The sequence below is a fragment of the Sceloporus occidentalis genome, unplaced genomic scaffold (genome assembly GCF_023333645.1).
Source record: "Sceloporus occidentalis isolate IW3139 unplaced genomic scaffold, rSceOcc1.0.p SCAF_3, whole genome shotgun sequence".
NCBI classification, from domain to species: Eukaryota; Metazoa; Chordata; class Lepidosauria; order Squamata; family Phrynosomatidae; genus Sceloporus; species Sceloporus occidentalis.
In genome coordinates this window covers 104,825,784-104,839,352 of record NW_028316983.1, presented here as the reverse complement: position 1 = coordinate 104,839,352, position 13,569 = coordinate 104,825,784, and the positions used below count along the sequence as shown (strand labels likewise).

Genomic DNA, 13,569 nt, shown 5'->3' with positions numbered 1-13,569 from the left:
AAGCATTTCATTTTGTCTTGATGAACCAGTTAAAGGATGCATGGTCTTCATTTTTGCTGAAAGCAAGGCTAGTCCTAGTGTCAGTTACTGCTACTATTGTCTGAACTCGCTTCTAAAAACTAATCCAAGCAGCCTCTGTTACTTCAGTGACATAATACATTTTGTAGACTATAGCTCACCTTATCAGATGCGTGGAGTTATCTAGAACATGAGTACATACACTGCACATCATTTGTAGACAATGAGATACAAGGAAAATAACTGCAGAATGTATTACTCTGTATTTTATTAAAATACTTATATACCACACTGTGTCAAAGATCTCAAGGTGGGGCAGGCAACATAAAAATTTAAACCAACTACAATGATAACAGTCTTAAAAGTTTAGTGATTTAAAACAACCTTGACAATTTCTTTATCAAATGTGGATGTTCACTGAACTGTTTCTGTATGAAACATCCTGGTATGAAGTTAACTATTTAACAGAATATCTAACCTATTGTGGTGTTGTGGTTTGAGCAGTGGATTATGAGTCTAAATCCCTGCTTGCTCACAGAAACCCACTTGGTGACCATGGGCAAGTCATACACTCTCAGCTGTCTGAGGAAGACAAAGGAAAACCCTTTCTGAACAAATCTTGCCAAGAAAACCCTGTGATAAGTTTGTCAGTCACCATTAAGTCAGAAAACAAAGGCACACAACAACAAAATATATCTATTGCTCTGGTGTTTTGTTTTTTTTAAATGAGGGAGCTAAATGACCTGCCACTGAGTGTCAGTTGCCATATAGATCCAGTTCTGCCTCTCATTCTGTCTCAAGGGAAGGGTAGCTGTGGTTTTGCACAGTGTACTCCTTTCCCGTTGGGAGCAGATGCAGAGTAAAACAAATCACCCATTATTTCTGATTACTGATGGGAGCACTTGCCTTTGAATTAGTGTGTCAGATTTTTGTCTATTTATTCTTCCTAGAGACCAGCATGCTTGCCTTATTAAACTTGGGAGGTAGGATTAGAGGCAACAGCACATAATAAAAACGGAGATAGAAACCACACTTTTCAAGGAACAATGGCATCTCTGTCCAATAGCTACACTTAGAACACACTTATAGAACCTAATGTCATCACCTACAACATCAAAGGTTCAGTTACTGGCTTATCTTCCAATGCACTTACAATTTTGGCATCAGTGTTCTGCATTCTACACAGAACAGACCCAACTCTGCGCAAATGGATACAAAACAGAAATTAAAATTGGCACATTCTCTTTTTAAAAAGTGGGATAGCACTAAGCATTGTGGCTGTTCTGTTGCTGACTTTAAAAAGCAACGAAAAACTAAAAATCTTCCATGGGTGATGATAACATGACTATTGAACTGTAATGTCCTGATGCGTTGTTCATGTTTGAATTAGTTTATACTACGGTCAGGATCCTTTTGGAGACGTGTACTCATGTAATATAGATATTTTGCAGTGCCCTCCCTCACCTAAAAGCTGCTTCAAAGAGCTACACATTTAGGGGCAAAGTAGGAGGCACATGGCTGCATGGAGAGGAAAGCTGACATAGCTTTCCCCCATAACCAATGAATGTATTTGCTGGAAACTACAACCAGGTAGTAGTTTCCAAGCACCTCTTGCAGTCTTCCAGCAACAAAATGGTCAGGACCTCATGCTGTAGCCCTTTGAATCTGCTTTTCAGGGGTCTGTGTGTGGTGGGGAGAGATGGTGGAAGGAGGCACCTGCATGCCACCTGAGATGCACAATCATGCTCTAGATGTGATAATTCAGTTCATCAGAATGTTTCAGTCCATTTCTTATTAATTCCTGAGCAGTTCAACTCAAAATCCACTGGGGATCTACAGCAAGTCATACTTGTCAGCTATATAGGAAGGTAATGGCAACCCTTTGCATAAGTCTTGCCAAGGAAACCCTATGATAAGGTCGCCATACGTGACAATTAATTTCAAGACACATAACACAACAAACTTAGTTTTTTTAGTTTGTGGATGTTGTTCTTAACTGCCGTCAAGCTGACTTTGACTTACGGTAATTTTGTGCAAGAACACGTGCATAATGGGAAACAGGTAAAACCTAGGACTACAATTACAAAGTAGCAGTTTTAGCATAAAACAGCCTTTTAAAAAATTTGTTAACTGCCATCCAGTTGACTTCAACATATGAAGACCCTTATGAATGAGACCGCCAACCCACTCAGGTCTTGCACTCTGGGCCACATCTTCATTGTTTGAGTCTATCCGTCTGTAATGTGGTCTTCCTCTTTTCCTATTGACTTCTACCTTACCAAGCACTATTGTCTTCAATAATGAGTTTTCTTATATGTTCAAAGTACAACAGTCTCAGTTTAGTCATCTTGGTTTCTAGGTAGAGTTTAGACTTGATTTGCTTTAGGACTCATTTCTCTTTTTAGCAGTCCATAGTATCTGTAGAACTCTTCTCCAGCACCAAATTTCAAATGAGGTAATTTTTTTCCTATCAGTTTTCTTCACTGTCCAGTCTTCACAACCATACACAAAAATGAGAAATACAATGACATGGACAATCATAACTACAGAATTCAATTATATACCTTTACACTTCAGGATCTTGTCTAGTTTCTTTACAGCAGCCTTCCAAGTCCTAGGTTTTTTTTACTGATTTCTTATTTTGTATTAAACTCTGACCTGCCTAGCATGAAATGTCTAAAGAACAGATACTGCTGCAAAACACCCCCATTCTTAGACATGCTTTTTTCTGAAATTAAATAGCTTAGCATAAGGTGTTTCTTCTATAATGGAGATGTGGGTTTCAAATACATTTGCCCTTTGGAAACTCAGTGGCTTGACAAAGCACTACCTTTTAAGATCAGAAATAATTGCTGCTCTCCATTGTCATTCCAGCACTTTATAGTGTCTGTTCCTTTGCAAGAGCTAGAACTAAAGAAAAACTAAGCAAATGTGGGGTTATTTCAGCTGTTCCTGGCGGACCGTGCCAAAGATAAATAAAGGCTCATGGCTCGTCTTTTACTTAAAAAAAGGGGACATACAAAAACCTAGAACAGATAAAAAAAAGTATGGTTACGACAAAGCAGTTAAAAAGTATTCATATACACATACACTGCTCTATAGTCCTGCTTTAAAGAACTAATTTTAAAAAATCACTAAAATATGCAACTTTATTAAGTGTTTACATTATTTTCCAGCTTTTTAGTCAACCGTGGTGAAAGTTAAAAAAGCTTAAGCAATAACCACAGCACAAGATGAAAACATTTTGAACTATACAATACTTTATACACATTTTATACAAAGGAACACTTAAATAATACAACTGGACACAAAAATATACACTTTTAGAGAAATTCACATCAGTAATTGTATAAAGCTCTCTCCAGTACTGTGGTCCTGAAGCTGCAGGACTAACCCTTGGCTCTGAAGTGTTACTTGTGACAGTCCTGAAAGGCCACTATAGAACAAGGATTGCCACTTCAATTACCAGACCAGGCTATTTACCAAGCATCTCTGAACCTAAACACATCATTCAAAAATGGCAGATCAACTATTATTTGTCCTCAGTTCCATACTAGATAAATAGGCAGTGATCCTGACCAGTACTAGAAGGGGCAATCCATTATAGAGCACATTGACATCTTCAAGGCTATCAGCTTAGAGTTGAGTTTGTATATTCAAGTTTTGAGGTCCTTATGCAAAACATCCAAAGCATAGTGGTATCAAATTGTATTTACGAAGGTAGAGTTTTGGAGCCAGTAATAAAATCTAGGCTCACACTACCCACTAATTTAAGTACTACATACTGATACTAGACTTAATTCAAAGAACAAAGAATCAGCAGAATAATGCACTTAAAGGAGTGTGTACTGTTCAGGATGTGTGTACAACACATGATTGTGTTAATAATAATAAAAAAAAGACCTGCCAGACACTGATTGGAAAGTCCAAGGTCAACCAAATTCACCTTTCTTGGTCAAGTGCATCTATGTTAAGGCTTCAAATTCATTTGACCCAAGATTTACGGATAAAATAAATGGGTACCCAAGTCCTGCTAGTATGTCTCACTGAGACCAGCATGAAGAGAATAAAGCTTAACACCTCCAGGAAACTGATGCAGGAACACATGCCGATACCTTCAATATATATAATCTTGTTTCAAAATTAAGATGTAAAGGTTTAATATTCCTTAGGATTTTATGGCAAAAAATCCTAAATAAGAGGTTTTTAAAAAATTAAATAACTTAAGTTGTAACTTCTTTGGAGGATTTTCCACTTCCTTTCTGTGGTTCTTACAATTTTCATGCAAAGAGATAAATTTCTTAAGTCCACCTTAAGAAATGACACTTTCAATGGAAATGGAATGTGCATCCAGAACTGCAGGTGAAAAAGAAGAAAAGTAAGAAACTCGCTCTAGGAGTCCTTGAGTTTTGTTGTCATACATTTGTGTCTTGTAATAAAGGTTCTTTGGCCTCCCCAGGAGCTTGTGGACTGTGTGGGTGGCCATGTCCACCACAGTGTTTTTTCCAGTTGCTAGAGCGAACGTTTAAGTTGGTGTGTTCCGGAATAAACAAGGCAACAAGTAGAGCCAGTAATACAGAACAGGCTCCAAATAAAAATGGAGGACCAGGAATGATAGAGTTCTGAAAGAAAACAGAATAAATTTTAGACACATAAACACATGCCCCCTTTTAATTACTTTTGCTAAATTAAGTCCCATTTGGATATCTTATGTTAGAACTATGTGGATGGCTCTAAAAATTAATAGTGTACTCAAGGACAGTGCCATGTTACTTTTTCTCCATGTCTACTCCCACAAGAAGGATTAAAGGGCATATTGAGCTTTGAGCCGGTAAATTCAATCAGTAGCCTGTTCAACTTGTCCCTGGCTGTCCTGAAGTATTCTACCAGATGTATTCTAACTGTGGATGATGGGGGGATGGGTTGCACTTCACATAGCTTGTAGAGATGGTGATATGTAGTACTAGGCTGGACCAGGTGTGAGTTACCTAGTGTCCTTGAGAGGCTGGCCTGCAGAGACTTGGAATGCAGTTTCGTTTCTCAGGGGATAGGGATGGAGGATGGGAGCTAGTGCTGGGAAGGAGGGGTCCTACTGCGCGGGCTTTTGCTGGGGGTGGAATGCTTTGGCTTAGGGGGACTTATGCATTGCTTTTGCTGGGAGGGGTCAGTCTCAGCTTAGAAGCTAGGTGATGAGACATGGCTGATCTTGGAACCTTCAATAAAGTTCTGTTGTTTCATTAAACAAGCTGACTGGTTGATTGTCCAGGATTCTGGTCCCACACTCTGACAGTGGTGCATTTGACTTTAAATTGCAGACTGCACAGTGCAGTCTGTGCAGCAAAACTGCAGTGAACTGAACACTACACATGGAAGGACTCTTAGTCGCTGCTTCCTAACAGGTCTGTACACCATGTACAATTTCCATAGATTATTGAAATCAGGAATAGGGGAGCCTTTCTTGTTAAGGTTCCATTTTATCGTGTAATCTGCCAATGGCCCACATGTCAGGCATGGAAAGCGCCAATGTCCAATAATGGGCAGTTTGTAAAATAACAAAATTGTACAGTTCTTCTGCTCTTTGCACCATGCAGTTCATCTGTACATGTCATCTCATCCTCAGCAAGCTACATGAAATTGGGGTTGCATGAAGACAAGCTGAGAGCTGCATACACTGTAAATTTGCCTTCTCATGGTTTACCATTTGTAGGTATATGTGCTTGACATGTAATAATCCTGCCCTACCATTATTACAATAAACTGAAGACAATACCTGTTGTGAATGGTGTGTGGCTATGTTATCTCCCAGGTCATTCTGAGTCACTGGAAGTTCATTCAGTTCTACATGGAAAATGTAGAATATAAAACCATAAAGTGCTGGTCCCAAGCCATTACAGAGTCCTCTAATTCCTGTTATCATTCCTTGAACAACACCTAGGAAATAATATTGAAAAAGGTCAGCTACAGGTAAATGAGTACAAAGAAGAATGTTAAAAATACTGCAACAAATATTTGCCTTCCTCCCCTGGAAAATGCATACAATTGATTGCCGAGAAACATTTTGATATGTTTACTAGTACTCAGTGTTTTATAGAGTCTAGTGAAAGTAAAATACTAGCATTGGATAAAGAGAGCTGTCAATTCCCAGTTTGGCTACATTTTCAGCAGTAAGAGGATGGGAATTCTCCATTTTCACCTTATGAAGCACCTACCCTGTTGATCAGCATCAGCAGTCCGTGAAACAAGTGCACTAACAGCTGGAAACGTTATGCTAGACATGGCTGCCACAGCACCTGCTGCCCACATCATCCTGGAAGGTGGAGGAAGACAGAGAAGGGTAAATGTGCAGGCCCAGAATGTTTCAGAGCTTAACAGAATTTTAGACCAAATTTATCTAACAGTAAGGATGTGTCGAAGGGTTACTATGTGGTAATATTGCAGAAAGCAGCATCAAAATCCCTTGGACATTACATTTAACATCTAATTATAAGCACTTAAGAATGACAATATGTAACTGTCAAACCTCTCCACAATAAATCCTTAACTGTCTAGTGCAGTACAATGGGCCTTTGCTTTATGCGGAGATCTGTTCTGGACCCCCCCCCCCCCCGCGTAGATGAAAAAATGCGTATGCTTGAGCCCCATTATATCCAGCGGGGCTCATGCTTGCTGCTTGGCCATGCATGTCATTCGTGAGCCCCATTGAATACAATGGGGCTTGTTCTCGCTACGCGGCAATGCACGCATGCCGGGCATTCACCCGTTTCTTGGGTGGCTTCAGCGTAATAGTAAACCTTTTAGGGACTAAGTGGCCAAACTCTAGCATTCCAGCACCAGGTGTCACCAGGTGCTGGGGGTGGGACTTCCAGGTGCTGGGACATCCGGGGGGGGGGGGGGGACACACAAAGGAAAAATGGAGGACCTGACCAAATTAAAGCACAAAACAAAATCTAAACAAAAAAGCCACTCATATAAACATTACATCCATCTTTCTCAGCCCTGTTCAAAATAGAGAACCTTTTGGAATCCCTCCTGGACAGGAGGTTGAAATGGAGGACAGGTCCTGAAAAGGAGGAGGACCATGTCTGGTCACCCTGAACAAAAAAGACCCATATAGATACTGTATATATAGTATATATAGCATGCTTCTCAGCCATGCTGAAAATGGGAAAACCTTTTGGAATCCCTCCTGGACAATTCCTGCTTTCCTTAGAGCAGCAGCAACAGATAAGCCTCACACCCAGAGCTCAATGTGTGTGTTTCTGAGAAGGGAGAAGCACAGCAACCGTGTTAAGCAGTGGACTGCTTGATGACACAATGCAAATGTTGAATGGTTTTTTCCTCTTACTTTCAGCACAGAGGCAGAAGAGAAGCACCAGCAGCCCACATGGGAGTGGGAGAGCATCGAGGCCCTCCCTCCTCCTCCGTCTCACCAGCCAAAGCTGTGTGATGGGAGGCTATAGGGCAGTGGGGGGTGTGAAGGGCATGGGCTGGGGAGATGGAGGAGAAGGCATGGCCTCGATGCTTTCCCACTCCTATGTATGAGAAGAAGGACTGGCCTCCAGGAGAGGAAGGGGGGGGGGGGAGGGAGCAGGCAGTTCAGCCCAGTGACTCTGAGAGCTGGGGGGGGGGGGAGAAGAGAAGGAGGATGAAGGCTCCTCAGGCTCCTCCTCCTTCTCTTGCTGGGCTCTTGTGCCAGTGAGGGCTGCATCAGAGGAGGAGAGGATGAGAAGCAAATCCCTCGGCTTCAGGGGACTGACCAAAAAGCCCTGGCCTGTTTGTATTTTAAGTCAAGACCCCCAAGGCAGGGATACAACTGTCTTTGCATGACAAGGAACTGGGCCAAGACATGGGGCTATTGGGTGGTGGGGGGCTCAAAGGACATGAGGCCAGGGAGACAGAGAAGGAGGGATGGCCCTAGTACTTCCCTGTTCCCACCAGCCACCAGGAGAAGGAGGGAGGGAGGCCCGGGGGAGAGGGGATGGTGGGCATGTCTGCTAGTAACCTCCCCCTGCCATTGGTTCCCTCTTCCTCCTTTTCCATGGCCCCCAACTGCCACCGCCCCCACTTCCCTCCTCCATCGCCCCCCCCCCCGCCACAAACCTCCTCTGAACGAATCTTGCCAAGAAAACCCCATGGTAAGTTTGCCTGAAGGTTGTCATAAGTTGGAAATGACTTGAAGGTACACAGCCACAAACCCCACTTCCCAGAAACCCAAGTGGGGCAGGACTTCTGACCGGAAGGGCCGGTACTTCCAGCCAGAACACCGGCGCTGCCAGCTGGCTCCTTGATGTCCCATTGTCCCAGGGCAAACTGGAGCAAGACAAAGAGCCAGGCCATGTGTGTGTGCCCCTTCTCTTCCACTGGTGGCTGCCGTGCCTATGCAACCTGGGCTGCATGCCACTTCCGGCACACGTGCCATTGGTTTACCAACATGGGTCTAGTGAACAGAGAGGCCTTACCATATAGCTGTACAACTTATGGCTTCTAAATAAAAGCAAAGTATTGATCTTGCATTCATCCATTAACCACAGATAACTGAGAGATATTTTAAAAGTGTCTCCTAAATAAAGAAGAAAATATGCTGAAAGTATAACAATATCTAAAAAGAAACATCAGGAGACGCGACTTACCAAGGTTCTGAGCCAAAGCCATACCATGCCAGCTGTAGTATTTGAAATCCCAGACCCAACAGGATGGTATTCTTATTTCCAATTGATCTCATAAGTAAACTCAAAACTATTGTCTGAAGGAAGAAAAATGACAATAAATAAGCAAGAAAACCAGAAATTAAATAAAAGCACTCAAACTACAGAAGTGTTTAGTTAATATTTAATAATTAATAGAACAGTGCAACCCTAACACAAAGATGCACTGTCTGTTGGGATTAGGCACATGCCCTTCTGCCAGAAGAACCCTCTTCTGTCAACTGATCTGCTGAGAGAGCAGTTTGTTAGAACGGCTCTTACGGGCTGAAATCTGCTCCAAAAGAGGGCACAGAAGGGGCAGCAAGAGGGTGGAATGAGTTACACTAGATTCAAACCTCCAACCAAGGAAGGAGTTAGGTCAGTGTGGTGGCAATCCTATGTAATTTCCATAGGTCTGAATTCAGCATAGCTTCATTTAGCTTAATATCAGCTCAGCTGGCTCTTGGCCATCCTTGCCAGTTAGGACTGTGCACTAAATCATGTTTGTAAGCAGTGAGGGACTAAGAACATATGGAAGAAGAGAGACTGAACAGTACCTTAAAATATTGTACAAAATACATTCTAATGCAACTCTTGGACATTATTCACTGAAGACTACTTTCAGTTTACTGCTTGTTGGTAGAGTTTCATATACTCTTCATGTTATAGCTGCCATTTGGTAGGCTTCTTGAAATGTTTCCAAAAGAATGTCTTGTTCTCTATTGAAGCTATACTGAGTATCCCAATGAAAATGAATAAATACATGTGGAGAAGGGGAACAGATGTATTGTTTAGGTGCCCAGGATATGTTTTATAATTTCAGTGATCATATTATTTAAATAATATGGTATTTAGGCTCCAGTTCTTGTTGGATATCCCTTGGTAGTAGACTTTATGAATGCTTGCCACTGAGTAACAGCTGTTGTGATGTACTTTCATCACCTGCTACACAGTTCAGCCACATTGTGTGAAATCTGTATTGCTATTATCAGTCATGTTGCAGATCACAACCAGCATACGGAAGCCTTTAGAATAGTCCTAATCTTATAGACTGCAGCATGACATTCTGCCATGGATAGTAGCATCGTATCTCCCAAATGTCTCAAGAACAAGGAACGTACAAAGATCTAGCAAGGACTGCTGGTTGCACAGAAACAACTCTAGTTTCTTCTCGCTCCACATAGTTATTATTTTTATATGCAAGAGGGGAAAAAGACGAGTCTTAGTTTATTTAATATTTATAGGTTCATTTATGTCTATTTTTGGTTGAAGCTCCACAGAGTACAGTTTAAGAATCATTGCTGTAATCATTCTGGGCCTGGAATGCTCTAAATGCAGTTCTTACTTCAGCACCACCATGGCAGCCAAAATGGGCCGCCTTCTTGGGCAAAATGTAATAAAACCTCCCAATAGTGGCAAGCAACTTTCAGGAGCAACGGGTCACACCAGCCTCCCTTGGAACATTGGAAGGCATTTCCACCCTTACTTCTGCCACACACATACACATATTTTGCCACAAAACTGGCCACCCACACCCCAAGAAGCATGCTAGCCATTCCAAATCCAGGGAGGCCCACTTTCACAACCAGAAATGACTGCCAATTAGTTCTTGTCTTGATTATCCAAGAAGTCCAACTATACTACTTGAGGCTTCTGCAGGTGTGGGCTGGCCAATTTTAGGTGCAAGAACAGTCTAGACTGCCACTTCTAAAGCACTCTGCCCATCCCTCCTATACAAAAGTGCATGACTGAGACATATAGTTACCTGTGCAACGATGGAGAGAATCCCAAGGACTGCTATAAATGCTGCAACACTTTCTGGTGAGAATCTCATTATCTAGGAAAAGAAATCATTTTAATCACTCCTCTTTGAACATAGCTAAAAATCAATCAGCTTCCTCTATTATTAAAATGTCCTAAATGGATTGGTTCCCATTATCATCCAGCAGTGCTGAGTGTCAGTAACTTCTTCAGTGCAAAATGAATCCACTTTTAAGGACTATAATTGATTCCACACAGCTGAACACAGGTAATAATTCCTTTCCAACTTCCCTGTCAGTAGAACTACAACCCAAAAGCTAGCAACTAATAGCAAACCATGGCTTTAGTCCTCATATCGTTAATTAATCTTCAACAACCAAAACATTTTGGTAAGGGCTTACTTGTCTGAGGTACAAGAAGAAGCTAGAGTATTGGCCTGCCTCAGGGAGGTATGAGAGAAAGACTGTTATGCAGATTAGCAGCACTATGGAATCCTGGCCAACTTTCTTCAGCGACTAGGAAGTAAAAATAAAAACTGTTATCAACCACCATTTACATATTACCAAAACAAACAAACAAACAGAAACCCTTATGTCCCTATGCTGCTCAGTATGGCAGAGACCACAACTGCCACGTTTGACCAAACCACCCCACAGAAATTGGAGCAGCCAGGCAATCAGCTGTCTAGCCATAGAAGGATCCTGAGAACACAAGGGTCATCCAGTCCAACTCCCTCCCATGCAGGAACTCTCAATCAAAGCATCCCTGACAGATGGCCATCCAGCCTCTGTTTAAAGACCTCCAAAGAAGGAGATTCCACCACATTCTGAGGGAGTACGTTCCAATATTGAACAGTTCTTACTGTTAGGAAGTTCCTCCTAATCTTTAGATGGAATCTCTTTTCCTGCAGCTTTCATCCATTGTTCCAGGGCCTATTCTCTGGAGCAGCAGGAAACAAGCTTGCTCCAACCAGAATATGACATCCCTTCAAATAGTTAAAAAAATGCCTAGAGGCATAGCATAGCAGTACTGAAACAAAACAGGCACACAGTCCACGTGGCAGAGCCAGGGGATGGATTGTGAAGTACTGTAATTTAAGCACTAACTAAAGTGACGAAACTAATGCGCATTAGTGGATGTTCCACAGTCTCAAATAACCTCATACCAAACAATTAAATGAATTACCGCAAAAGGGTCAGCTTGTTCCCAAGAAATGGGTGCTCCCCATGACGCAGGCCTCATCTTTTCTGGCAATGATTCAGGTACAGCAACAAGGATAAAACAAATATCCAATAATGCAATAGCTGTAGCTAGGACCACCACCAGACTGTCTCCATATACTCGACCAAGGTAGGCACCAATGGCAGGGCTGGTAACTAAACTTGCAGCAAATGTTGCTGAAACCTGTGAATGGCAACAATCAGTGAAAGAACAGTCAGTGAATAACATCCTAAATACTTCAAGTCATAAAGGAAAAAGGCCTCGATCATATTTTTATACTATCTTTTTGATACACAGTTGCATTGAAGACATCTCCCAAAGCAATAAAAAGCACTTGAGTCCAAATAATAATATATTCTGCATTATTTACGTTTTGGATAATTTCTTCCTACAGCAACTCCTGATTTTAGGTATTAGAACAAAGTTTTAAGTAACCAAACAACAGAACAAAATCTGTAAGTTAGTAGAGCTAGAAAATGTTATGTGTCACTAGATAAAGAATATTTTGTTCTACTGAGATGGAAAAGATAAGATTGTACTTTAAAATGGTAACAGAGGAATCAGAGAGGTGTACATTCTGGTAAATATTACTAACCATATTTTAGAAGGGTTCTAGTTACTAATGTTTCAACGTTTTTAAAGCATACAAACGAACTACACACATACCAAGCCATAGGCCATGCTTCGTTCGTGTTCTTGGGTTATATCTGCTACATAGGCAAACACCACTGAAAAGGTCACCGCAAAGACTCCGGAGACAGAGATAACAGCAAAGTACCACCTAGAAACAAAAAGTACCGTAAGATCAAAAATAAGGAGGAAACATTGTGAAAGGTAGCTGATTAATAAGAAGCTGAAACATTCAACTACTGTATATACTCAACTATAAGTCAACCTCATGTATAAGTCGAGGGCAAATTTTGGGGGCGAAATTATGAATTTTGATATGATAAGTGGAGGGTAAAAGTTAGGGGCATATAGCAAAGGATCTAAAGGATGAAGCAAAGTAAAACAATGTCAAAGAACTTATAAAATTCCAGCAGACATAGCTTTTTGTGAGGCTGGATGGATAAGAGAGTAGAGGAGATTGGTGCTTCCAGGACAGATTATACTCTTGCCTTTCGCTAGGGGATGTTTACTTCTTTTAAATAAGAGTTAAGATACAGTACTTCTATGGACCCATGGATAAGTCAACTCAGTTTTTTTGGAGTCAATTTTTGACCTAAATTTCTAGACTTATACATGAGTATATACAGTATTTAATTCTGCCTGTCTGAGCTGTGCACATATTAACATTTATTTTGCACCCAGTGTCATTACAGTCATAAATACAACAATTAAAAGCTCTGTGAAGAATATGTATAAAAATCAGAGAATATAATTACATTCAAATCTGTCAAAGTATGAAGCAACATGATATTTCTACCAACTGATCAAAATAAATTTGTTACAGAAAAGTTGAATTTGAAGTGTCTGTCCAAAAGATGAGAGAAGAATTTTAGGGAGATAAATCTGGAGAACTATAATGATATTTTATTATATGATTTGCTTTTTACAGTTTACTCTATAAAAAGCAAATCATATAATAAAATATCATTATAGTTCTCCAAATTTGTCTCCCTAAAATTCTTCTCTCATCTTTTGGATAAACACCTCAAATCCAACTATTCTGTTTTGATCAGTTGGTAGAAATATCATTTTGCACTGCCTGTCTTGTATGATATTCAAAGTAAGTCTTTCCATTTAAACCCCATCAATACTGACATTCTTTTATCAGTGCACCATAAACACAAGACCAAGTACTATTCTGCAAATAACAAGCTATTTGTTACAGGTCTTCCCTTATTGGTGAAGACAAGAAGAAAGTCATTCCTCCACTAATGAT

At 40.8% G+C, this 13,569-nt stretch overlaps 1 protein-coding gene across 1 annotated transcript in view; it reads right to left on the bottom strand.

Annotated features, from left to right (window-relative positions):
- Positions 1-313: 313 nt before the first annotated feature.
- LOC149316525 (solute carrier family 71 member 1) overlaps positions 314-13,569 on the bottom strand; it is a 32,025-nt gene continuing 18,769 nt past the window's right edge. Inside the window, exons 5-12 of the mRNA XM_089515746.1 lie at positions 12,351-12,465; positions 11,649-11,867; positions 10,865-10,978; positions 10,468-10,539; positions 8,649-8,761; positions 6,228-6,325; positions 5,789-5,949; positions 314-4,640 (exon numbers count right to left, since the gene is read on the bottom strand). Coding sequence (XP_089371872.1) covers positions 4,434-4,640; positions 5,789-5,949; positions 6,228-6,325; positions 8,649-8,761; positions 10,468-10,539; positions 10,865-10,978; positions 11,649-11,867; positions 12,351-12,465 — 1,099 coding nt within the window. The 3' untranslated portion in view covers positions 314-4,433. The remainder of the gene's footprint in view (positions 4,641-5,788; positions 5,950-6,227; positions 6,326-8,648; positions 8,762-10,467; positions 10,540-10,864; positions 10,979-11,648; positions 11,868-12,350; positions 12,466-13,569) is intronic.